We start from the raw sequence: 26,076 nt of genomic DNA, 5'->3' as shown, positions 1-26,076 counted from the left end.
GATGGGCTGATGTCTGATCTGTTGCCTTGTGGAAGAGTATGTTGGCTACAGTGTGGAACTGAAACGAAAGCCCCCGCTCAGCACATGGCCTGCCTTCCCAGGAAAACTATTTTCAGAACTCATTTACCAGTATTGTTTGTGATCTGAAATGACTCCCACGGTGTTTGAAGCTAGATGGAAAAAGCTCTTTGATCTGCCTAAATGCCTAAATAAATAATGAGGCAAAGAGAGTTTTTTTCCTTTCCATACTGATTAAACAACCAGAGAAATTAAACTGCATATATTTTATAAGAATGTAGGTATTATTCTCCTAACTTCTAAATTGGTTGTAGATCTCACTCTATTTCTGTCCCTTGAAACAACAAAGCTCATGTTTGTTTTTGTTTTGTTTGTTTTTGTTTTGTTTGTTTTTGTTTATGTCCTTGCTGGGCCTTTAATCTAGGGCCTTCAGCATGCTAAGCATGTGCCCTACCAGTGAGATACACCCCCAACCCTCTAGCAGTATTTCCACACACAGGTATACTAGTAACAATTGCTTCTCTAAAGGACAGGAACAGTGTGATTGATATGCTAAATGAATAATAAAATTGCCTAAACTAGAGATGTTCCACGTGAAGTTTGGGTAAATATCACACAGATTCTGTCTCTATGCATTTTGCATGTCCTGTGTGGGGAGTAGCACCTATTGACAGATCCTTGGCAAAAGGAGGCACTCCAACAGCTTTCCAGAAGTCTTACTTAGGCTTTTAGATGGTGACACATTTTCCTCCTTAATTTCCTGTATGGCTTGTGAATATCTTCCCAAGTAGCTTCAACTTGCAGAAAAGAAAGAAAGAAAGAGAGAGAGAGAGAGAGAGAGAGAGAGAGAGAGAGAGAGAGAGAAGAGAGAAAGAAAGAAAGAAAGAAAGAAAGAAAGAAAGAAAGAAAGAAAGAAAGAAAGAAAGAAAGAAAGAAGCCTACATTTCAAATTCTGAACTCACAAGTGTGGCAGTCCAGGATGAAAGTGGTCTTTTCTTTTTTTTTTTTTTTAAACCAACTGTTGTTAAAAAGATGACACCTTTACTTGTCTTCATAGATTCAGGGAAATGCTGGAGATTGCTGTTAAAATGAACAAAATTGTATAAAAAAAATCATTTGATTACTTCATCATTACCATGCCCTCCTCCCAACTTAAAAAAAAAATAAATAGCTTAAATGCTCAGAACCTCAGATGGGAAACAAGACCAAACTTTGTGGAAAAAAAAAATAATTTCTAAATCTTTGTCTTTCTGAGTGCTGAACTTTTTTTTTTTTTGCATCCTGTTTTATACACTGATCAAGTGCTTTTAAAAAAATTAAATCATTTCTGTTTATAAAACAGCCACCCCTTTTCAATTGTTGAAATCTTGCCCAGATCTGTTTCTTGAAATGCTCATTGAATAGAATCTCAGGGTGACCTAAATCTGTAGTTCAGAACAGAGCTACTTGTGCAATTGGAATGATCCGGAATTATTCACAAGCTGCTCCATGGTTCACATGCACTGGGACACAGAGCCAGGGAGAGGCACCATTTTAGTGGTGAGAAGATGGGTATGGGCTGCTGGTAGCACCTTCTCTGATAAAAGTGTATGTGTATATTGGGGGATGGAGCTTGCATGTGTGTGGGCTTGCACTTGTGTTGGATGGTGTGTGGGTGAGAGTGACTGAAGAGGATGGGAACCTCTGCAGTTACGAAGGTGGCAGGGTGGTAAGGTCTGTGTTTGTGGTGTGTGTTTGTGTGTTTATGCTTTTACTTTCCCTTTTTGTCTTTACAAGCTCCCTGTGGCAATATACCCTACCTCTTTCTCAATGGAGCTTTGGAGAGGAGTGGGCTTCTGCATACACAGCACGTCCCCTCTTTTGCGGAGTGCTAGTAACCCAGGAGTCTTAGGAAGGAGCCAGGGTACTGGGGAGAAGAGGCAGGGAGGGAGATCAGATTGTCGATGGGATCATGTGATTCTATTGTCTCCGGGTGGCTTTTTGTTCCCTGTTAGTTATATCTGTGAGGAACATTTCCAGCCGCTGTGGGGTGGAAGAACCTGAAGAGCGCTGTGCTTTCTTGTCTGCCACTTTATTGCTATCATTACTCTTTATTTTATTATTTAATCTTTAGTGTTTTTATTTTTCCTGACATATGCCATTGTTCTCCCCAACCTGTGTCTTCTTCCCTGAGCCCCCTGTCTCTCAGAGGAAACCTCATTCCAGCCTTAACTTTGCCCTGCCTTTTGACGGTGGCCAGATGCTGGCGCCCAGATGGAGTTCTTTTGCCTGGAGGGTTTCCCTCCCCACCCCCAAGCCTTGGCTTGTTTGCAGATCTGCCAGTGAAGGACTGCCTTGGTTTTTCCAGCACCACAGTGTACTGGGCTCTGCTTTTTTTGTAGCCTAGGGAGTCAAGGGGCAGCTGCTTTGTTTTTGCTTATCTTCATTCTGGGCTTATCTGACCCTAGAGCCCTTCCGGAAACCTTGCAGAATCCTTCCCTAGATCCCAGAGAAGCAGCTTACTGTCCAGGGCCTTAACAGGCCATTCACTCTTCAGGGAGGAGGGAAGCAGATGCTTAAGTCTGTTTGAGAGAAAGGCCCCTTTTGCTTGATAAGCTCCCCAGGGAGCTGTGGGGAGGAAAGACAGTTTGAAACTGTGTGTTCAGTCTTTCAGAGAGAACACCTCCCAGGCAGTGGGCTTCCAAATCCTGAGAACAAAAGGAAAAGATAGTATAGTGATTTTTTTCCCCTTAGAAATTGAAAGCAGGATTGGAGACTATGAAATTTTAGACCGTCTTTCTGCCCAAGAGTTTCAAAGCCTGGCTCTGTCAAAATCACTGGACATTTTAAATCTACATATTGCACATTAATGAAAACAGCTCTTGGAAAGAGAGTACATAGTTGACCTGTATGGAAACTGAAAGTTCACAGAATGGAAACTGGGAACCATTTACCAAGTAAGTTCACAATCCACTCCTGGACTTTAGAATAACTGAGTGTTTTGAGCTCTGGAAAGAAAAGTTATGTGTGGCATCAACTTTCCAATTGTAGTCTTGAATAGTATGTCACTTTCTTCTATACCCAAGTAGTTTGCATGGTTTCTTCAATATTTTATAATTATTTCCAGTGGCATCCATATAAAATTGGAAGAGTGTGTTATGTGTATGATAGAGGCATGTATGGGACTGTGGGACAGACCCCAGTGTAGAAACAAGTTTGAGTACTTTTCTGAGTATCAAGGTCCTTGGATGTTTCCATGAGCCAATATTTGCAATGACTTGGTTGATGTAAACAGCCTGGATAGGGAAGACTTTTGGGGGATGCAGGTACGTGGATTGTTTGAAAGAGAAATATGCTAAAGTGTCTGGATTGGTGATAATTTTCCAACTTCTATCAAGAATATTATGCAAATTAGCACAAAGATTAACAGGGTATTCCATCAAGAAGATACTACCAGGCCAATATATCCCATTGATAGATAAAAATCTATAATTCTTATTGAGTCCAAATATGTGAAGGTCCTAGTATTTTTGCAATTCATTTGTAGCACTGCTTGTTTGAAACTCACTATGTAGACCAGGTTGCTCTTAAACTCACAGAGATCTGCCTGCTTCTTCTTCCTCCCGAGTGTTGAGACTAAAAGGTGTGTACCACCATGCCCCAAAGATAAAGTAATTTTTTAAAGAGATTTACTTTTTGTGTATGAGTGATTTGCTTGCATGTATGTCTATGTTCCACATGTATGATTGATGCCCACCAGAACACAGCAAAAGATCACATGGAACATAGTTGTTCTGTAGGTGGGTTCTGGAAATCAAACCTGCATCCCCTGAAAGAACAGCCAGTGCTCCTAAGCATGGGACCATTTCTCCAACTTCTAAATTAAGTGATTTGAAGAAGGCTGCACAGGTAGTGAGAAGTAACAAAAGTAAGTCCTTTTGTGGAGATCTAAATAATGCTCTTAGCCATCTGTCTTCCCTGAATTGAGAAATTCAGGAACATATAAAGCTAGTTCAGCCTGGGCCAGTTTGCCTTCAGTGTACACAAACATATGTGCTTACTGTCAGTGGTGATTGTGGGAAGTAATATATCCATATTCTTACATTGTGTTAGTTCATAGTTAAGCACAAATCATTTGTACCTAGGTATTAATATGTTCCATCTATTAATTAGGTACCAAAAATCTGAGAGACATATTAAACAATGTACCAAAGGATTTTTTTCTGAAATAGTCTATAAGCAATATGTTGGTGATTTGTGTAGTGCTGCTCATCAATTAATGAAGCCAGAAGATGGGAGTAGGATCCTACCATGAACTCAATTTAATCATTCTCTTCAATCTCTCTCTGTCCTCAGCACATCTATTTTCTTCTCTGGGTCTTTGATTTACCTGTCTAATAAAATAATTTTTTTAAAGTCTTCCTAATTCTTAAATTTTGTGATTCAATGTATCATAAATATTGATGATATTGCTGCTTAATATGTATTATTATATTGAGAACTGGAAAGAGTAATAATTATTTGGTGTTTTTAATTTCGACAAACAACTTCATATCTTTGAGTAATTCTTAAGTGTGTAAATTCTCAAAGGTAGTCACAAAGAGGAAGATGAAAGGCAATTAAATGACTGTTTTAAATAAGCAAGTAAACATTTTCTAACTCTAAGTTTTTGCGTGTGTTGGGTTGCATACATCAAATTTTTTTCAGACAGGTTCAGTTTTCAGTCAGGACGTGAGTATTACTTTCTACAAAAGGAATTTTAAACGAGTGAGAGATGAATGTGAAGATAGCCATCCAGGTTTTCATACTTACCTCAGAGGTTATCTGGTTTCATCTGAAAAGGGCTCATAGCTAGTGAGCAGTAGCTGCTGGACAGTTGAACAGAATCAGAATCACAAATGTCTCGGTAAGAATGAACTCTAGAGGTCTTTCATGGGGATCTAAATCTGCCCGCTTCTCATTTTACCTGTATTTTGGGGGGTATCTCTTTGTGTCATTCATTCACTTGTACTTTGATAGTGAATTTAACCAAAACTTGCATTTTATGTTTTCCAGAACAACACAGGACATCACGCTGTCTTTGTCAGCCAGGAATTCTCAACCTCACAGCCCTAGTTCGTCCCTGGCGACTGGGACTTCTAGATTGCCTTCTGGTCAACACGCCTTGGTCTCAAACCAAAGCGACCACTCTGCTCACCTGCCAAGGCAGCAGCAGCATTTTCTTCCAAATCAGAGTCATCACGGAGACCATTACCGTCACTCCCAGCCAGGCCTGACTCCAACACATCAGCAGCCAGGAGAAGTATATTCAGCTATGCCTCGGGCTCAGCAGTCTGCTTCTTATCAGCTTATGCCAGCTGACCCTTTCGCCATCGTCTCCAGAGCCCAGCAGATGGTTGAGATCCTCTCTGATGAAAATCGGAACTTGCAACATGAGTTGGATGGCTGCTATGAGAAGGTGACAAGACTGCAGAAGGTATGGCTCCCTTTGAGGGTCAGTTCAACTCCTTTGAATCTTACTAGTGATACTTGCTAAATATCTGTATAAAGGTTTCACCTGTGTGGGTAGATCTTAGAGATTCTTCTTCTGATGTTGGTCAAACTTTAGAAAAAAGTTTTGTCTTGGGTAACTAACTTTTTTCTCCTTATTATCATATTTAGTTATATGAAACAATGGACTTCATGGTGAAATTTTTAACATGATATATTATGTACTATCATGTACACGCATTATGGTCTTTTGTCCCCCCTTTTCTTTTAAGAGTAGTAACATTTTATATTTATACTAAAAGAGAAATACTATTTATTTCCCAGACTCTAAAACCCTAATGAAACTTAGTTGATTGTTCTATTCAAGGAGTCAGGAGAGACAGTTCTTCAACCAAGAATATTATTAGTAAGGCCTGTGTTCATGGAAAACCTGTCAGCATTTAAAGGCTTTTTATCTTGATTACATTTTCCACATATGATTTTGGCACCAAAAATATAAAGTCATAGTTGATAGTTACTAGAAAAATCCCACTCAGCTGAGATTTTGTATGGTTTAGGAAAAGGCTGACAGTGCTTTTCCTTGTGGGAGTGGGAGTTCTTTTCTTAATTCTTCTTTGATAGTAGCCCTCATTCCTAGTTTTGTTTTGGTCTTTGACCAGAGAGCTACTTCAACATCTATTCTCTTTCTCCAGTGTGTGTGTGTGTGTGTTTTGAGGGGGACACACAAAAGGGGCTTAGCAGCACAGTTGGGTGACAGGTGACAACCCCATTTGCAAAGGAAATTAAAAAAAAAGTCTGTGTCTCTAGTTCCCATTCTTCCATGTTCCTCCCCACCCCCACTGTCTGCTATGGCTAGAACTTTAGTTTTGCATTGGCCAGAGGCACAAACCTCAGTTTCTTGCCTTGGTGGCTATTAGTGAATAGAGTAATGCCTTTGGCAGCTTCTTTATAGCTCTTGTCCATGATGAGTGCATGATCTCCTTACAAACTAGTGAGGTTGGTGAGGCTGACAGTGAGAAGCGAAGGACAGTTGCCTTTTACTGTTCAGCAACTTTATCCCTAGGAGACAACAGGAAACTTCGGGGATCTGCATGAGCTGAGAATTTGCTAACACCAGAACTTATTTTTGAAGTTTTTATTATCATTTATTACAATTTATTCAATTTGTATCTCAGCTGTGGACCCCTCCCTCATCTCCAAATCCCAGCTTTCCTCCCTCCTCTCCCCCTATGACTCTCCCCTAATCCACTGGTAGGGGAGGTCCTCCTCCCCTTCTACTTGACCCTAGCCTATCAGGTCTCATCAGGACTGGTTTCATTTTCTTCTTCTGTGGCCAGACAATGCTACATTCCCCCAGGGGGAGGTGATCAGAGAGGCTGCCACTGATTTCATGCAAGAGACAGCCCCTGATCCCCTTCCTATGGACCCCACTTGGAGATTGAGTCTATGGGCTACTTCTGAGCAGGGGTTCTAGGTCCTCTCTATGTATTGTCCCTGGTTGGGGTATCATTCTCTTCAGGGCTCCCAGGTGTCCCCTCCCCCTTCTTTCATAAAATTTCATGTATTTTGCCCAAAGTTTGGCTATGAGTCTCAGCCTCTGCCTCAATACCACTATCAGTAGAGTCTTTCAGAGGCCATCTGTGACAGGCTCACTGTCCTGTTTCCTGTCTTCTCCTGCTTCCGATGTCTGTCATATTTACCCTTCTGAATGACAATTGAGCATCTTTTCTAGGGTCCTCATTGTTGTTTAGAATCCTTAGGAGTATATATTTTAATATATTTATCCTATATTATATTTCTAATTACCACTTATGAGTTGAGTATACCATGACAGTAGATATTTTACGTGAAGGAGAAGAGGGCTTATTTTTCCATAGTTAAGTGGTTTTAATACAGTAAAAAAGTTTCTCCCTTGCTCAACTTTCTCAAATCTGGTTGGGAGATCTCAGGGTGCATTGAGAACTATTACTTTGTCTTGAATTTCTATTTTCTCTCTTCTCATTTTGACAATACTTTTCCTTCTGCACACGAAACTGGTTCATTGACTGGAGACCCCATTGGCTGATTAGGCCTCCTCTTACTTTTAATTTGGGTTGGCCTGGCCTCATCTTTGACATAGTCACTGGTGATTTCTTTGCCAGTGGATCCCTGTTGACACTAGGAGCTGGGTTGGGTAACTAGTGCAGGAATAGGAATTTTGTTTATTTGTTTATTCCTTGTGTAGAAATGCATCATAAAAGTACAGTCATCATAGGTTGAGTGTCTGGAGAAGCACAAATTAAGTCAAATGGCTGAGGTGGAGAAAAAGTGACAGATAAGTGAGAAGAAGGAAATAAAAGTAAGGAAAACAAGGTACATACTAGATGATAGAGCTAGAAAAAAAATTAAAAGTTGAAAGCACTGTAGGTGCCTGAGGACAGAAAATAGAAGGGCAAGAGTGGAAATCCACAGCCACTCACCCTCTGTTCCATCTCTTCCATCAACCACACCAAGCCAGTAGATCTGCTCTTCTTGGCCTTCCTAGGAAGGCTTCATCACACTGCTCTTTGCAAGGAGACTGTATCTCCACAAGGGGAAAGGGAAGGATTATCACCAGATCCTTCAAAAGCAGGCTTCAATCTTTGAGAAAAGAGACTGTCTTCTAGGTGTGACTTTCTGGGCTGTAAGTAGGAAGCCTCACTCACTTTCTCTTGGCTGCTTCTTGCAGAATAACGCCAAGCCTGCTCTTTCAAATGGAAATATTTATTTTCTCCTATCTAGCACTTGAATTTCATGCAAAAGCTTCATCAAGCACAGGCCCTGCAAATCTTGTCTCTAAATGCCATTCACCAGTTTACACCTTCTGTGCTGTTATCTTGGTGCCATCTGCAAGGAGAAAAACACTTTCAAGTCTGCACTTTTCAGTGCTGTAAGCCTCATTTGTTTGCAGGCAGTCCTGTCTCCAGCAGGATCTTGAAGATGGGGGCAGCTGGAATTGCAGTTGAGTGTAATCCTACCTCCCCTCCCCCATCCTCATTTGGGGCACCTATTTATTTCACCCTCTAAAACACCCTAGACTTTGTTCAGGAAGAGTGGAAAACTGAGAAGAAATGCAGAGTGGTTGAAGGATCAGACTTAATTTGAAAATTGCTTAATAGGCCATGCGGTTTATTTGTCTTATACAAATCATATGCAAATAATCTCTGGTTATTACACGTGCACTGGCGCTGTTCTGGTTGCAAGAAAACTCTGGAGTCTAATTTCTTATTTTCTTCCTTATTTTGGCTAATTCTGGACCAGAATCTTTGCTTGGATTTTCCTTCTCATTTTATAAGATTTGCAGAGTGGTATCATAAAACAACAGAAATCATGAATTTCAGTTAAAAATTTGTACTAGCTTCCCACTGGCTAAGTGACTATGGGAAAAAGTCCAACTGCCTGACATTTAAAACTGTTTTATGACCTTACTTCAGTCCATCTTCACAGCCATATCCATCTAGCTTCACTGTGGCCAGTGGCCAGCCAGATTAGACTTCTGGTCATTTTGGGAATGCATTTGCTTATTCAGAATAGAATACCCTTCCACTCACCTCTGCCCATTGAAATTTAATACAGTTTCAGGATCTGACTCTAAATGCCATCTCTTCCTGTAATTATTTTCCTCCCCTCCCCCAATCAAGGATAACATTTCTTTCTTATTGCTTTTTAGCATTACTCCTTGTTTTCTTACAGCTGTAGCTTGCTTTATAGTTGCTAACTTGATTATATTGAAAGCTACTTGAAGGCAAGGATATTGTTGATGTTCTCACTCCACTTTACACAAATCACAGTTTAATCACCTCTTCTTAACTATTTGACCCTCGATTAAGTTGTAAAAGCGAATGAGTCTCTGCTTTTTTTTTAAACTTTTTCACTTATTTATTTATTACAAATGATTCATTTTGTATCCCAGCTGTAGCCCCCTCCTTCATCCCTTCACAATCCCACTCTCCTTCCCTCATCTCCTCCCATGCCCCTTCCCCAGTCCACTAATAGGGGAGGTTCTCCTCACCTTCCATCTGACCCTAGTCTATCAGGTCTCATTAAGACTGTCTGCATTTTCTTCCTCTGTGGCCTTATAAGGCTGCCCCCCACCCCCCTTCAGGGGGAGGTGATCAAAGAGCCAGCCACTGAACTCATGTCAGAGAAAGATCCTGTTCACCTTACTAGGAAGCCCATTTCTACACAGAGCTGCCATGGGCTACATTTGTGCAGGGGTTCTATGCTATTTCCATGCATGGTCCTTGGTTGAAGTATCAGTCTCACAAAAGACCCCTGGGCTTGGATTTTTTGGTTCTGTTGCTCTTCTTGTAGAGCTGCTGTCCCCTCCAGGTCTTTATATCCACCCCACCCCCCTTCCATAAGATTCCCTGCACTCTGTCCAAAGTTTGGCTATGAGTCTTGGCATTGGCTTTAATACACTGCCGGGTAGAGTTTTCAGAGGCTCTCTGTGGTAGGCTCCTGTTCTGTTCCCTGTTTTCTCCCTCTTCCGATGTCCATCCAGTTTGCCTTTCTGAATGAGGATTGAGCATCTAACCCAGGGTCCTCCTTCTTGCTTCACTTCTTTAGGTATACAGATTTTAGTATCTTTATCCTACATTAAATGTCTAACATCCACTTAAAAGTGAGAATATACCACATGTGCATTTCTGCTTTTGGGCTACCTCACTCAGGATGATCTTTCCTATTTCCTACGATTTGCCTGCAAATTTCATGATTTCCTTGTTTTTAATTGCTGAATAGTATTCCATTACGTAAATGTACCACAATTTCTGTATCCGTTCCTCAATTGAGGGATATCTGGGCTGTCTCCAGATTCTGGTAATTACAAATAAAGTTGCTAGGACCATGGTTGAGGAAATGTACACTTGAGCATATTTTGGATATATGCCTAGAAGTGGTATAGCTGGATCTTGAGGTAGCACTATTCTAATTGTATGAGAAAGCAACAGATTGATTTCCAAAGCAGTTGTAAAGTGTACATTCCCACCAGCAATGGAAGAGGGTTCTCCTTTCTCCACATTCTCTCCAGCATGTGTTGTCACTTGAGTTTTTGATCTTAGCCATTCTGATGGGTGTTAGATAAAATCTCAGGGTCATTTTGATTTGCATTTCCCCGATGACTAAGGATGTTGAGCATTTCTTTAAGTGTTTCTCTGCCATTCGATGCTCCCCTATTGAGAATTCTGTTTCAGCTCTGTACCCCAGTTTTTATTTGGATTATTCAAGTTGTTGCTGTTTAAGTTCTTTATATATTCTAGATATTAGCCCTGTGCCAGATATAGGGTTGGTGAAGATCATTTCCCAATCTGCAGGCTGTTGTTTTATTCTGATGACAGTGTCTTTTGCCTTATAGAAACTTCTCAGTTTCCTAAGGTCCCATTTATTGAATGTTGATCTTAGAGCCTGTGCTGTTGGTATGCTGTTCAGGAAGCTGTCTCCTGTGCCAATGAGTTCAAGGTTCTTCTCCACTTTTTCTTCTAACAGGTTTAGCATGTCTGGTTTTATCTTGAGGTTTTTGATCCACTTGGATTTTACTTTTGTGCAGGGTGATAAGTATGGATCTATTTGCATTTTTCTACATATAGACATCCAATTACACCAACACCAATTTTTGAAGATGCAATCTTTTTTCTACTGAATGGTTTTGGCATCTTTGTCAAAAGTCAGGTGTCCAAAAGATTTATTTCTGGCTCTATTATTTGATTCCATTGATCTACCTTTCTATTTCTATGCCAGTACCATGTAGTTTTTATTACTGTTGCTCTATAGTACAGTTTGAGATCAGTGATGGAGATACCTCCAGAAGATCTTTTATTGTAGAGGATTGTTTTAGCGATTTTGTGTTTCTTGTTTTTGCATTTGGAGTTGAGAATTTCTATTTCAATGTATATAAAGAATTGTGTTGGTAATTTGATGGGAATTGCATTGAATCTGAGATTGCTTTTGGTAAGATGTCCATTTTTGCTATGTTAATCCTGCTAAGCCATGAGCACGGGAGATCTTTCCACCTTCTAATATCTTCTTCTCTTTCTTTCTTCAGAGACTGAAAGTTTTTTTCATACAAGTCTTTGACTTGCTTAGTTAGAGTCACAGCAACGTACTTTATGTCTTTTGTGGCTATTGTGAAGGGTGTTGTTTCTTTCTCAGAACATTTGTCTTTTGTATACATGTAGGCTACTGACTTTTTTTTTCTTTTTTTGAGTTGATTTTGTATCCAGCAACTTTGCTGAAGGCGATAATCAGCTGTAGGAGTTCCCTGGTAGAATTTTTAGGTCACTCATGTATACTATCATATTATCTACAAATAGTGATAATTTGTCTTCTTGCTTTATGAACTGAATCCCCTTAATCTCCTTGAATTGTCTTATTATTCTAGCAAGGACTTCAAGTACTATGTTGAAGAGATACAGAGATTTTGGGCAACCTTGCTTTGTCACTGATTTCAGTGGGACTGATTTGAGTTTCTCTCCATTTAGTTTGATGTTGGCTATAGGCTTGCTTTATATTGCCTTTACTATGTTGAGGAAAGTGCCTCGTATCCCTGATCTCTCCAGGGCTTTAAATATAAATGAATGTTGCATTTTATCAAATGCTTTTTCAGCATCTAAGGAGATTATCATGTGGTCTTTTTCTTTCAGTTTGTTTATGTGGTGGATTATGTTGATGGATTTCCCTGTATTGAACCACCCCTGCATACCTGGGATGAAGCCTACGTGGTCTTACTGGACGATATCTTTGATGTTTTCTTGAATTCATTTTGCCAGTATTTTATTGAGTATTTTTGCATCAATGTTCATTAGGGAGATTGGCCTGAAATTCTTTCTTTGTTGGGTCTTTGTGAGGTTTATGTATCAAGGTGACTGTGGCTTCATAGAATGAGTTTGGGAAAGTTCCTTCTGTTTCTATTTCATGGAATAGTTTGAAGAGTATTGGTGTTAGCTCTTCTATGAAAATCTGGTAGAATTTTGTTTTGAAACCTTCCGGCCCAGGGCTTTTTTTGGATGGGAGACTTTTGATGACAGCTTCTATTTCCTGAGAGGATATAGTAGTATTTAATTTCTTTACCTGGTCTTGACTCAGCTTTGTTAGTAAGTGGAATTGATGAAGAAAATTACCCAGTAAATTTACATTTTCAAATTTTGTTGCATTTCGTCTTTTGAAGTAAGACCCAATGATTGCTTGGGTTTCCTCAATGTCTTGTTATGTCACCCTTTTCATTTCTGATTTTATTTATTTGGATAGTGTCTTTCTCCCTTTTAGTTAGTTTGGCTAAGGGTTTGTCTATCTTATTGGTTTTCTCAAAGAACCATCTCTTGGTTTCATTGATCCTTTGAATTGTTTTATTTGTTTCTAAGTTATTGATTTCAGCCCTGATTTTGATTCTTTCCAGCCTTCTACTCCTCTTGGGTGTGTCTGCTTCTTTTTTTTTTTTTCTAGAGGTTTAAAGTAGGCCATTAAGTTGCTTGAATGAGATGTTTATATTTCTTCTTGAAGGCACTTAGTGCTATGAGCATTCCCTCTTAGCACTTTCTTTCATTGTGTTCCATAACTTTATGTATGTTGTGCCTTCATTTTTATTGAATTACAGGAAGACTTTCATTTCTTTTTTTTTTTTATTTCTTCCCTGACCCAGCTGTCACTGAGTAGCTTGTTGTTCAGTTTCTGTGTGTGTGTAGGTCTTCTGCTATTTCTGTTGTTGAGGTCTTTAGTCCATGATGGTCAGAAAGTATACAAGGGATTATTTCAAAATTCTTATATCTGTTGGGGCTTGATTTGTGACCAACCTTATGGTCTATTTTGTAGAAGGTTCCATGAGATGCTGAGAAGAAGGTAAATTCTTTTGTGTTTGGGTGAAAGGTTCTGTAGATATCTGTGAGGTCCATTTGGTCCTATGTCAGAGTTATTGTTTCTTTGTTTAATTTCTGTTTTGTTGACCAGGCCTTTGTTGATAGTGGTTTGTTGAAGTCTTCCACTATTAATGTCTGAGGTCTTTTTGTGGTTTAAGTTTTATTAAAGTTTATTTTACAAATGTGGGTGCCCTTGAATTTGGGGCATAGATGTTCAGGACTGTGATATCTTCCTGGTGGATTTTTCCTTTGATGAGTATGAAGTGTCCTTCTCTATCTCTTTTGATTAATTTTGGTTGAAAATCTATTTTATTAGATATTAGAATGGCTACTCTTGCTTGCTTCTTGGGTCCATTTGCTTGGAAAACCATCTTCCAGCCCTTTATTCTCAGGTAATGTCTATCTTTGTAACTTAGATATATTTCTTGTAAACAAAAGATTGTTGGGTCTTGTTTACATATCTGTTCTGTTAGTCTGGACTCACATCTTACTATTTGATTTGTCATTAAATGGTTTTGAAACTGAATTGAATTATACTGCAAGGGACTTATATTTTAGGGCTTATTTTTGCTATTGACTTGTTGTTGCAAAAGGTAATTTAACTGTCTTAAAATGGGGCAAGTTACATTTCCTAGGTGGATGTCAGGACAAAATAATAGAACCATAGAGAAGTTTTTTGAGTCCTTCAAAATAAAGTTATTGTTATGCAATATACAGTATTATTAACATTTTAAAAATCAGAAAATAATTCAGAAATTAAAATCATGTGTGAAATCTGTTTTATCTTATTGCCTTCCATTTTGGCAGAAATTACACTGCCAAATCCCTATTTCACCCTATAAGAGATACATGCTGTCATATACTCATACACACACAGACAGACACACATACACACACACACACACACACACACACTTGTCCTAAGGCCCTCCCATGAAGCAGTTTATTAAGCATTTATTGAGCTTACAGTTGATCTTGGAGAGTACTTCTTGAAAACTAAATTCTTATGAGTACTACACTTGCCTGCTGGCTACCTGTAATCTCTGAAAGAAGATGCCACTGAAGTGTTGCATATATGCTTCTAAACCGTCTTTCCATCCATCTCCTAGCATAAACACCATCTTTCTTTCTGTTAAGGTTGAGACAGAAATTCAAAGGGTCTCAGAAGCCTATGAGAACTTGGTGAAGTCCTCTACCAAAAGAGAGGCTCTGGAAAAAGCCATGAGAAACAAGCTGGAGGGCGAGATTCGAAGGATGCATGACTTCAACAGAGACCTGAGAGGTGAGCTACTAATGGACTGAATTTTGTAGTTCTTTTGTTTGATTGTTTACTTGTTTGTTTTTTTGACAAGGTCTCTTTCAGACAAAGAAAGAGTTCAGGCTGGTCGAGGACTTACAATATAGTCCATGCTAGCCTTGTAGTCCAGAATTCCCCTGCTTTACCTTCCAAAGTAGTGGGGATAAAAGCATGTGTACCTACATCTGGCTCTTGATTTAGTAGGTCTTGTATTGAGATTCCCATTTGAAAATTAGGGTCTGTTTTACCCATCCGTGTTTTTCAAAAAAAGATGCTGACTTTTGCCAAAGTATTTAGAAGGCAAACAGCATATGCTTAGAAGCTTGTATGTAAGGCACTGTTGTCTTCACATCCCACAGACCGTCTAGAGACTGCCAACAAGCAGCTGGCAGAAAAGGAGTATGAGGGGTCAGAGGACACCAGGAAAACCATCTCTCAACTCTTTGCCAAAAGTAAGTCTGGAAACTCTACAGGAAGATATGAATGTGTGGATGGTAAGAATGTGTCTGAAAACATTGTAGGTATGAATGAAAGGAAAGTTTATGAAAATGTTGCCTGGCTCTTCTCTTTAGCCTTCTAGAACAACTAGGAAAGATGAATATCTTTTCCATGTTACTGCATGAAAGACCAAGAAGACTTTTGCCACAACCTCTCTAGTCAAATCAAAGGACTAACTGGTATCTGTACTAAGTCAGAAAGACCCATTGGAATCCATGCCATTTGCCATGGCTAGCTGAAGGAAAGACCTTTGCAATAATTGTCCTTATAATGGTGAAGGGATTATTGTAGGTGATTCCACATCCTGGCTCTGGTAGATGGGATGAACATGCAGGTCAATAGTTAATGTTTGGAATCTCCAGCCTTTACCCTGGGTTCTCCTATTAAACACTTATTGCTATATCATATCATTACATACTGGCAGATTTTGAAGATAGCCAGAGAAGAAGAACCTTGGCAAACACCTGAAGTCATGGTTCTGAGTGCAGAGTTGGAGGGTATGGGGCTGGGCAGAAATGTGCTTTCCTCATAATAGTGTTTTCTTTGTCTGGAAATATTCCTACGACAGTAACAATGAATTAACCCTCTTCTTTATTGGCCCCTAATGGACTCCACCCTGCTAGACAAAGACTATTTCTTTCCAATTGCTATAATAAAAGCAGAAAAACAAACAAACAAACGAACCCCTTCATAGTAGATTGAGTCCACTGGGAGAATGAATTAGGTAGAGAACAGATGAATTGTCCTTGTTTCTGTAGATGCCTAAACTTGGCTTCCCCCCTATCCTAGCCTCCCTTAGTATAGATCCCACTGAAGTCTTGCTTGTTGAGGGACTTGTCAGTCTCTTCTTTTTCTGCTGGACTTCTCAATGACCCTTTTATGTCATCCTGTGTCATTTCCAGTTAGCTTTTACAAGTCTGTTTGATCTTCTTTTACAGTATTCTGTTCCCTGCATAGGTTGCTCTGTTGTGCTCTGGCTTCAGAACAGTTTTTCTTTGCCCTTGCCCTGAGCCTCCCTATCTTTTGTCAGTAGTCTAAGGGCAAGGAATGTTGTTTTTCTGGTGTCATCAGAACCTAGGGTAAATTGTGGAGTTGCTATTGTGGTGTCACGGTTACCCTGAAGCTAGTTCAGTGGCAGGAAGACGGTGGCAGCCTCCCAGAATAAAACAAAACATACAGGTTCTTGTCCTGGATCTGCTACTTTGTACTCCCCTATGTGAAAAAAAAATGGTATTTCAGGTGCTCTTAGAGCTCTGCTGTGGGTTTAGGAAATGTTGTTATTTACTAAACCAAACTACATGAACAGCAGGATGAACTACTGTCATTGGTGCTAAAAGTAGGTGGGGAAGAGAGCATGCCTTTTGACTCCTTTATGGCTTTTGCCTTTGGGCATCTTAAGGGCCCTGCAATGTGGGAATTGTAGCAGGAAGAAAGCAAACTCTTTTGAAAAGGCTTACCTGGGAGTGTAATCCAGTAGCTCCAGAGAGACAGAAGCATTTCAACCCAGAAGGCAGTTGGGTATTATAGAAAGGACTTAGCTTGGGGCTGGGATCCACCCCTCATTTTCCAGTTGTGGAAGCTCTTGCAAGTTAGTCATGCTCGCTCCCCAAGTCCTGTTTCCTTATATGCAAACTAGAGAGGTGAAGAATAATACCTCATATCCTTGTTCTGAGGATTAAGCTAACACAATGCCAGGCATGTAGTGAGTGCTCAGCAAAGGTTCTGTTTTTTTTTTTTTTTTTTCCCAAAGTACATCTATTCAGATAGGTGTATATATTGTCATAGTGTGAAAAGAGACCAATCTGGCATCATGAAGATAAAATTTAAGGTCCTCAAAGGAAAAGTCCCTCCACTTCCAAATTTAAAAACTGATTTGAGTTTCTGATATAATGCTTGTCCTATGTAACAGGACAGGTACCTGGAAAAACATGAGACATAATTGTATACCTCGTGGTCCCTTGTAGTGGTACTTTAGTATTAAATTAAAAAACAAAATTGCTACTCTTATAAGTCAGGTGAGACTTAGCCTTTGCATTTTAAAAACTAATATAGAGGAGTCAGTCACATCTTAATTAAAAAACACATTTTGAAGCTCCATGATTCTTTCTCATCATTAATTATGGTGATGATTATTGTATCCTTTGATTTTTCATGTTTCTTTCATTTCAATACATTACATTGTCGCATACGAGTCTTAATAAATATGGATTAAACAGGGCGGTATAATGTTACCCATGTTTTCAAGTATGGAGTGTTTTTATCCTGTTTTAGAATGACCTTCATGCTACTTACAGAAGTCTTCTGTCCTTGCACGCTGCCGACTTTTTTCTTATTAAAGACTTACACATATTAATCACTGGTGTTTCAAATTTATTATCTTTTCATTCTAACCTCCTTGATTCACCTGGGTCTGATTCTGATGTAGGCTGTGTCTTTTACAAAACTCTGTATTTTGTCTTTTATTTAAAAATACTCCTGCTATTTTGATTATTGTTGTTGTTGTTGAATAGCAGGAATTATGTAGTGGCTAAGAACTACAGTAGACAGGTATTTGAATAATACTTGTCTTGTGTTGTTGTTCTGAGGGTAATACTCTTCCTTGTTATGGCATAAACTGTGGGGCAAGTGAAATTTTATCTAGCCCTAAGATTAGGTTTTAGCTTTAGTGAGTCTGTGCTTTTGGACTGTGAACCTTACAAATGTGGCTCAGTCACCATTCTTGTATATTGTACTGTGGTCAGAGGGGCCTGGAATCAGGTATATATTTTTCTCAAGCCTGAAATGTGTTAAAATGAACATTATTCTTTCTCCAGACTGGTTAGTATCCAAAATATTTCAACAAGTTAGGTTCTGGTTAAACAGTTTCTTCTCAGGGCATGACTTGTTGACAAGAACAAAATGCTCTGGTATATTTCACAATGGTTCCTTTCCCCTCCTGCAGCTGATAACACAGGGAGATTCTTTTTTCTTATCTCCTGGGAGAGCCTGGATGAACACCTGGTAGCTAAACATCCAAAAATGTGGATGTTCCAGTATGAATGCCTCTCCCAGGAATTAGCTCTCACATTTGTGCATACTGAGCCACTAGCAATTAATCAATTATATAGTTCAGGGTTTCCTAACCAGCATGAGGTTTCCATGGTCTCTGCTCATGAAATTCTAATTTGGTAAATTGTCATCCCCTGTCCACTTATCTCCTACTTTGAGGACAGAAGCTAGCCCTGTGAACTTTACTCCTGTGAGAGCTCTCTATAAATCTCTCTTCAATTCTTTTGTAACTCAGCTTTTGAAATCTCTGGTAGGATGGAGTCACAATATTTAAGCTCCTTATTTGATGGATCAGAAACCTAAGGTTGTACTATTCTATTTTAGAAGAAGAAGAAAAAAAAGACATAGTCATTTACACAACTGCTTTTCAAGGCAGGGCAGAAGCTAGAATCAGAGTTCGGTTTAAAGGGAGCATCATATGTTTAAGGCTCAGAGCTGTGATATTTATTGAACTACAGTTTCATGGCTGAGATAAACACAATTAAATTTTGCTGCATCATCTTTTGGTACATACATTTTGCTAAATATTTTGGTTGTTTCCTTTTATCTGCACAAAAATAAGAGATTGAATATGTTATACCCAAGTCTCATGGGCCCCAAAGACCACCAAGGAGTCAATTTCAATGCAAACACAGTAGGGTCTTTTTAGTACAGGCTTGAGCTTGGGCCTACACTGTCATCAATGCAGTGGTGAAGAGTGTAGAACCCCAGCCCAGGGAGAGAGGGGTTTTTGTTTAGAGTTACATCAAAGTTCAGGGAATTCCAGCTTGGGAGTTATATGATTAATTGATATTTAGCAAATATCGGCTGTCCGGAGGCAATTGTATGCCCAGAAGGCCAAGCCAAACCATATATTTTTTACTCATCGTATTGTAAAGAACACTTGGATAAATAACAGGTATTCACTGACTAGCCATTGCTAGGGGTGATAGTTAAATATTACTGGGTTTCTCCAGGCTATTCCTTGGGTAGGGGATGCCATTGTCTTCTTGGAATTGGTGACCTATGGCCTAATGCCTAAGACTGGTGGCTTTTGGGGTGGGGTGAGGGTCAGGCCTGGTTCTCATTCCCTCCTTCTCATTGTCATGTGAAGGCCCAGTCATGGATCTTCCAGATATGATGCCTCAGTGTCCTCCAGATTTACCCTTCCATAATGGGATCTGAGTACCATTAACTGTATTGCTCCCAAGCGTTTCTTATAATAGCTACCAAGGAATTTAAAATGCAAGGCCCAAAGGCTGGGGACTTGATAGTAAGGCAGGGGAGACTGCCAGGGGGATCAAAGTGCATACAGTCAGTAGGTTCAGGATTGTTTGAGCTTTAACTTAAGTGGATTGTCAGGGTCTCTCTTGGCCTTCCTTCCATCCTGGAGTCAGGGCCACACAGTCTTCTTTCACAGTCAACAGGTCAGTAGGCCAGGCATGAGTATAATCTACCCAAGATGTCACTCTGTCCACATTCAAGGATGTGGGGGTTTTTAGTAACACAATGTAGGGACCCTTCCACCAAGGCTCCAGGAACCCCTGCCTGTGCCTCTTGACAAAGACCCAATCACTAGCCCAGTACCAGTGAGGTTTTGGAGGAGGACCTGTCTTATAGAGAGTACACAGTTTAGGCCAACATGTTTGTGGACTCCCCGAAGATAGTCCAGTGGATCTCTTTCCTCAAATTCAGTGATTACCTTGGCCTGAAGGTTTGAAATAATGGGTGGAGGGTTGCCAAACATGATCTCAAATGGAGTGAGTCCCATCTGATAAGGGGAATTGTGTACCTGATAAAGTGCAAAGGGAAGGAGAGTCACCCAGTCACTGCCTGTCTCTAAGGTCAATTTAGTTAAGGTCTCTTTTGGAGTTCTATTTATTTTATTTTACCTGTTCTTAACTCTGGTGTTTATAAGAACAATGCAATTTTTAATCAATCCCCAGAACTGTGGCCAAATTCTGACTCATCTTGGACATAAAATAATGGTCCACTCTCTGACCCTATCATCTGTGGAAAACCATACCTGGGAAGGATGACTTCCAGCAGTCTGCCACAATTTAGGCGGTCTCATGTTTTGTAGGAAGGGCTTCAGTCCATCTTGAAAAAGTATCTACAAATACCAATAAACAGTGATACCCATACTTACCAGGCTTTACCTCAGTGAAATCCATTGCCCAATATGCTCCAAGTTTCCTTTCTCGAATCCTAGTTCCTGAGTTTTTGGCATTTGTTACCGCATTGGTGAGCTGACAAGCCTTACCGTTATTGACAATATGTTTAATTTTTGAGTTGACCTCCTTGGTCTTTATATCTGCATGTCAGATCAAGTTCTGCAACCTCCTGATGTCCATGTGAGAAGACAGATATATCTTCGCCAGCATCTGTTTTCCCAGGTTTTCTGGGAGGATTAGGTTTCCTTAGGTTGACCTCCATGGTCCCCCAAGGCATACGGTCATTGGCAGTCCATTTATCCAATTTATATATTCCTTAGTATACTTGGGTTTTTCTGGGAGGCTTCGGTCACCTGGGTGGACCACGATGCTGGGTAAGGCAACTTGTTTGGCTACTTGGTTTGCTGTTCATTTCCTCCTTTAAGTATATAGCCCAGGTACTGAATATGTTATTTGGACAATTGAGCCTTCTTGACAGAGGCTCAGCATCCCAAGTGTCCTAGTATCTCCAACATATGTTCTGTGCTGACCAGGCATGCTTCCTGACTGTCTGCTGCCACAAGCAAATCATCTACATACTGCAAAAGAGTAAGGTGATGGTGCTGGGCAGAGTACTATCCCAGATCCTCATGTATCACCTCATCGAAGATGGTTGGCTAATTCTTGAATCCTTGAGGAAGTCTGGTCCATGTCAGATAAAGGCCTGTTGGGACATTTATCTGGGGTCATGCCATTTAAAGGTGACATAGTCTTGACTTTTCAGGGCTAGGGAAAGGCTGCTTGTTTACTTCCCTTCCTGATGCCATCTGATTCAGGTGCCTCTATTGGTACTCTGGGTCCATGGTGGCCACCAACAGGATCTTTGCCAAGTCCCTGTTCTGCCTCTTCTCCGCCTTTATCTGTTTTTCCTCTGCATTCTCCCTGCTATTATATACTTTCTCTGTCGCAGTTACTAAATCTCTCAAACTCTTTTTCTCACACCTGTTTCACCTTTTGGAGGCTTTTTAATATCTGAGGCAGACTGGTTGATGAAAGCCATAGCTATTGCTGGCTCTCATCCAGTCCCTGACTGATATCATATACGTTGGTCAGATTGGTCGGTCTGCAAGCAGCAAACTTGAGACCGGCCAACAGAGCCTGGTGGTAGACCAGGAGCCTCTCCTTTCCTTCAGCAGTGTTATAATCCCAGGTGAGTCCAGTCAAGGGTGAAACCAGTATCCATATTTGCCTGATCAGTGGTAGGGACTCTAGTAGTTTCAGGAACCAATTTCTTGGCTTCTCTCTGAATGTGTTTCCTTTCCTCTGTGGTGAACAACACCTACAATAACTGTTGACAGTCATCCCAAGTGGGCTGGGAGGTAAACAAGACTGTAATCGCATTGGCAAGACTGGTTTACTTAAGCGTTTAGTAAGTCCTGATCTCAGCTTGCAATCCATAGTTGTCCGTGAATGGAGTCTGTCAACCAGGTGAAAATTTGGTGAAACAAGTTTAGACTAGAGACAGAAGTTAAAATTTGTCTAATAATTAGGGAAAGTGAGGAATCCCAAGACTGAAGGAATAATTCCATTTCAAAATCAGGTGGGTATACTCATTTAGAAAAAACAGGTAACAGCTGGAATAAAGCAGGAAAAGCAAGGCAGCAGGAGTAGACTCATGCCGTAGTCAAGACCTAATAAAAGCTATGGCTTTGGGTCAAAGATATACACATTAGACAGAGATGGTTTAGCATAATTAGAAGCATAAGTCGATATCCAGACGATAACCAAAAAGAAAATAAAATTGCTTATTATTTAGTGACTGAATAATAAGCAATCAGTGCTCCATCAGCTTATCAGAAATTTATTGACCACTGTCATAACTCTAAACTTCTGAAATCGTATAACAACATAAGCACAACAATAGCATAGAGGGGGCGAGAAATCTGGAATATTTTTCATTTTTAATATGCCTTAAATTATGTTTTGTATTATTACAATTTACGTTCATATGTTAAAACATCTTAGACCTATAAACACTTCATAACTTGCATTTACCAACCTTAAATTACCTTCATTGACCCTCAATTTTTTTAGCTCTTCATAATTTAAACTTTTATATCCTCTGACCTTACATAAAATTTACATCTTTTTAGCCAGTTACCACAAAACATAGGCAGTTAACATGAAGCCTGTGAACAAGGAAAACCTGTTTGCCTCTCTAAATAAGAGATCTAGTACCTAGTAGTTTTAACTAGCCAATGAATCAACTAATAAACTAACAGTGGATCTAACTGTCTGTTCTTTAGCTGTAAAGATACCCTTAGCTTAGTTTAGACATCAGTGTGATCAGAGACCTGAGAAGGATAAATTATAAGCTAAATGCATCTATGTACACATGTTAAAATGACATATTCCCCAGATCTCTGACAAGCTTGAGGGCCAGCATATCTGAGTTAATCTTTGTTTGTCTTTAGTTATCTGCTCTTAACTGCATCCTGTAAAACAACATGTTATAATTCTAGCATATTCCTTAGGTAAGTGTTTTAGGGCCTTACCTATTTCAAGTAGATATACATAGGCAAACTTTGTAGTTACGCACCTTAGACTTAAACATAAACAAAAGACTAGGCGAAGCTCAATCTTGTAACCAATGGCAATCATTAGCATAACTTTAAATATCTTTCTGAACTAAAAGCAAAACTTTCAATAATATAGTTCATAGAGGGGCTGGCAAATATTGCTGATCCTACCACATTGCATTATTAAGACTGAACAACAAAAAACTTAAAGGACAGAACTTGCATTTAGCACTGTGAGACCAGAGGCCAGAGCAGCAGCCAAGCTCTGCCAGACCAGAGACCAGAGCTGTGGCAGAGGCACCAAACCTGGGTCTCCCCATACTGTAGCCATCCTCTGGCACCTCCTTGCCAATAACATCACTGGAGCCTGTGGAGCATGGTTCGAGCCTCCCTGAAATGGGCCAGAATTAAGTCTAGGGAGTTAGAAAAAGTCTGTCCCATATTATCAGTCATTCCCAGTCACAAAAAACAGGCACCAACAGACAAGATGGTCAACCAGAAAGACAAATACAGAGCCAGATCCTGCTGTTTGTGTGGCAGAAAAACACACAAGCCAGACAATAGATTCCACCATTCCTGTGGCAGAAAAACCCAAAATAGGACAGCAGCAGACACACTGTGGGAGCTATCTACCTTTTCCTTGTCCAGAGATCCAGAGATCACAGAAAACTGGATGCTCTATCACCCTTCACAGACATTAAGGGGTGCTTCTGTCCCCTGAAGGAGTCTGAGACATCTATGAGCCCCACCCCCAGTCCAGTGTATCCAGTGCACCTGCTCTACCCATTCCCGACCACACAGATTACAGATGACTCGAGGCCCAAACAAAAATTAGAGGAACACCGAGACAGACATAGACAAGCTGATGTAGATAAGACACTTACCAGCCGATCCTCAACCCTTTGATTCAGGGGTCCTGGGGAGAGGGCCTTTGGGATCCTGGATGAGCCCCCAAGATATTAAGCCCAAGCCTCCTGGACCCCAAAGAGCACCAAGGAGTCCATTCCAATGCAAACACAGTAGGGTCTTTTCATTACAAGCTTAAGCTAAGGCCCACACTGTCACCAATGCAGTGGTGAAGAGTGTAGAGCACCCCAGCTCAGGGAGAGAAGGGTTTTTGTTTAGGGTTATATCAAAATTCAGGGAATTCCAGGTTGACAGTTCTATAATTGATTGATATTTAGCAAATATTGGGTGTCCGTGTCTGGAAGAACAAGCTAAACCTTAATTATTTTACTAATCCTATTAGAACATTTAGGTAAAATCCAGGTATTCACTGATTAGCCATTGCTAGTTCTGATGGTTAAATATTACTTGCTTTCTGCAGGCTATTCATTGGTTAGGGTACTCCATTATCTTCTTGGAATCAGTGCTATGGCCTAGTACCCAGGACTAGTGGCTTTTGGGGTGGGGTGGGGGTCAGGCCTGGTCAAATATTCTTTAGATTCTTTTTTGTCTGTTTCAGTGGGTCTTTCTCTTGTTCATTTTTAATATTTTTATTTATCCTGCTTGGTGGAGACTCTTTAGTGGTTTCATCTTTATGTATGTTACTCTGCTTCTGAATGAGACCAATAATTAGACCAACTTCTTTAGCGGCTCTTCCATTTTAAAGACATAGATTACATCTATACAAATTCATAGACATCTGTGCACATATCTGTGCCTATATATTATACATATATGTACATACATGTGTATATATATGTATGTTTGCACATATATGAAAAACTTATTGTTAGCACAAAACTTATTTTATTGTTGTAAAACGTTCTGAACATTTACTTAGTTAATATAGATGCCTACATTTTTCTGATTTGGAATTTTTTCTCAAACTCTGCCCTGTTCTTTCCCACACTCCCTCCACACCATATCTGTCCTGTAGGAGAAAGGGTAGGAAAGAACACAAGATTACTTCACACTTTACATAATTCCCTTTATAAAAAAAAGTATGTATAAAAATATTTCTAAGAGCAGTAGATATTCAGATAAAGTGAGTTAGGCTGGACATGGTATTGGGTCAGCCTTTCCCTAGAAAGAACATGTGGTCTAATGGTCCTGATCTCAGAAAATGTTCTTATATTAGGAGTAGGGTTGGAGGTTATATCTGTTTTATGTACTATCATTTTTAGACTATTTGCTACATGGTCATAAAGAAACTGGGAGGGAAATTTTGTTCAGCTTAGTCTGTGAAAACAAAATGGAGGAGATGAACATATTTTGTGTTGTATGTGTATGTGTGCACACATGTGTGTTCCTCTTTGTGAAGTGCTTAATTCTTTTCATGACATCTTATATCTACTTATCCACTGATTCACATTTACCCAACAAGTTAGTGGTTGATCTAGTGGTAAAATCTAGATGTTGTAAATTTTTTTGTTCTTTTATCCATGTGTTAGATTTGTGTAAAATGTCAAGTAATATATATCAGTGTCACTCACTTAAGGCTTCGACTCAGCTTCAGGATGACAGTATTGATATTCCATGTCCACACAGATAAAGAAAACCAGCGGGAGAAGGAGAAGCTAGAAGCACAGCTGGCTACTGCCCATTCTACCAATGAAGACCAAAGGCGACACATTGAAATCCGAGACCAGGCATTGAGCAATGCCCAGGCAAAGGTGGTGAAGCTGGAAGAAGAGGTAGGTGCCCCCAGGTAGCATAGAAGCCTGAGAGGAGAGCTGCAGAACTCATGGCACTGGGCTTCTCATATCCTTTTCAATATGCAGCTTACACAATCTTCTAACAGAGTCAGCGGCTATCTTTTGCTTCTTGTTATAACTGTGCTCATATGAATGTGTTGAATTTGATTTCATTTTCTTTTGATCCGAGTTACTTTCTTTTGCTCCAGAATATGAAATCATTACAGTCAAAGGAAGCAATTTCTATTCTCCCATTCATTTAATAAACTATTTTCATATCCTGTTTTCCCTAGTACCTTAGCCCTGCCTTAAGCCTCTTCTTACCAAGCTTTAAACATTTATTTTTAAAGAACTATAAAATGATTCCAGATCCTTTAAAGTACTCTAATGATCTTGAAATTGGAACAGTTCTATTCTCCCCATACTAGGTGGGAACACAAGCCTATCCCTTGTTTTTGGTCAGAAATGCATCTTGACAGCCACATCTTTTGCTATTGAACTTGACAATATGGTTTTGAGATGGCAGCA

The 26,076-nt window shown here is 39.8% G+C and overlaps 1 protein-coding gene across 7 annotated transcripts in view; it reads left to right on the top strand.

Moving 5' to 3' along the window:
• Positions 1 to 26,076, top strand: part of Amot (angiomotin) — a 67,813-nt gene that overhangs the window by 20,766 nt on the left and 20,971 nt on the right. For 6 of the 7 annotated variants that reach the window (XM_021662291.2, XM_021662289.2, XM_060375568.1 and 3 more), the window contains 4 exons: positions 5,053 to 5,473; positions 14,493 to 14,637; positions 15,012 to 15,104; positions 25,403 to 25,548. In XM_021662291.2, coding sequence (XP_021517966.1) covers positions 5,053 to 5,473; positions 14,493 to 14,637; positions 15,012 to 15,104; positions 25,403 to 25,548 — 805 coding nt within the window. Of the gene's footprint in view, positions 1 to 1,611; positions 2,955 to 5,052; positions 5,474 to 14,492; positions 14,638 to 15,011; positions 15,105 to 25,402; positions 25,549 to 26,076 lie in introns of those variants that run through there. The other variant, XM_060375569.1, reaches the window with a different exon arrangement.

Source organism: Meriones unguiculatus, chromosome X (assembly GCF_030254825.1).
Source record: "Meriones unguiculatus strain TT.TT164.6M chromosome X, Bangor_MerUng_6.1, whole genome shotgun sequence".
In the NCBI taxonomy this organism is placed as follows: Eukaryota; Metazoa; Chordata; class Mammalia; order Rodentia; family Muridae; genus Meriones; species Meriones unguiculatus.
The sequence above is the reverse complement of the archived record's forward strand: the minus strand, read 5'-3'. Positions and strand labels throughout refer to the sequence as shown.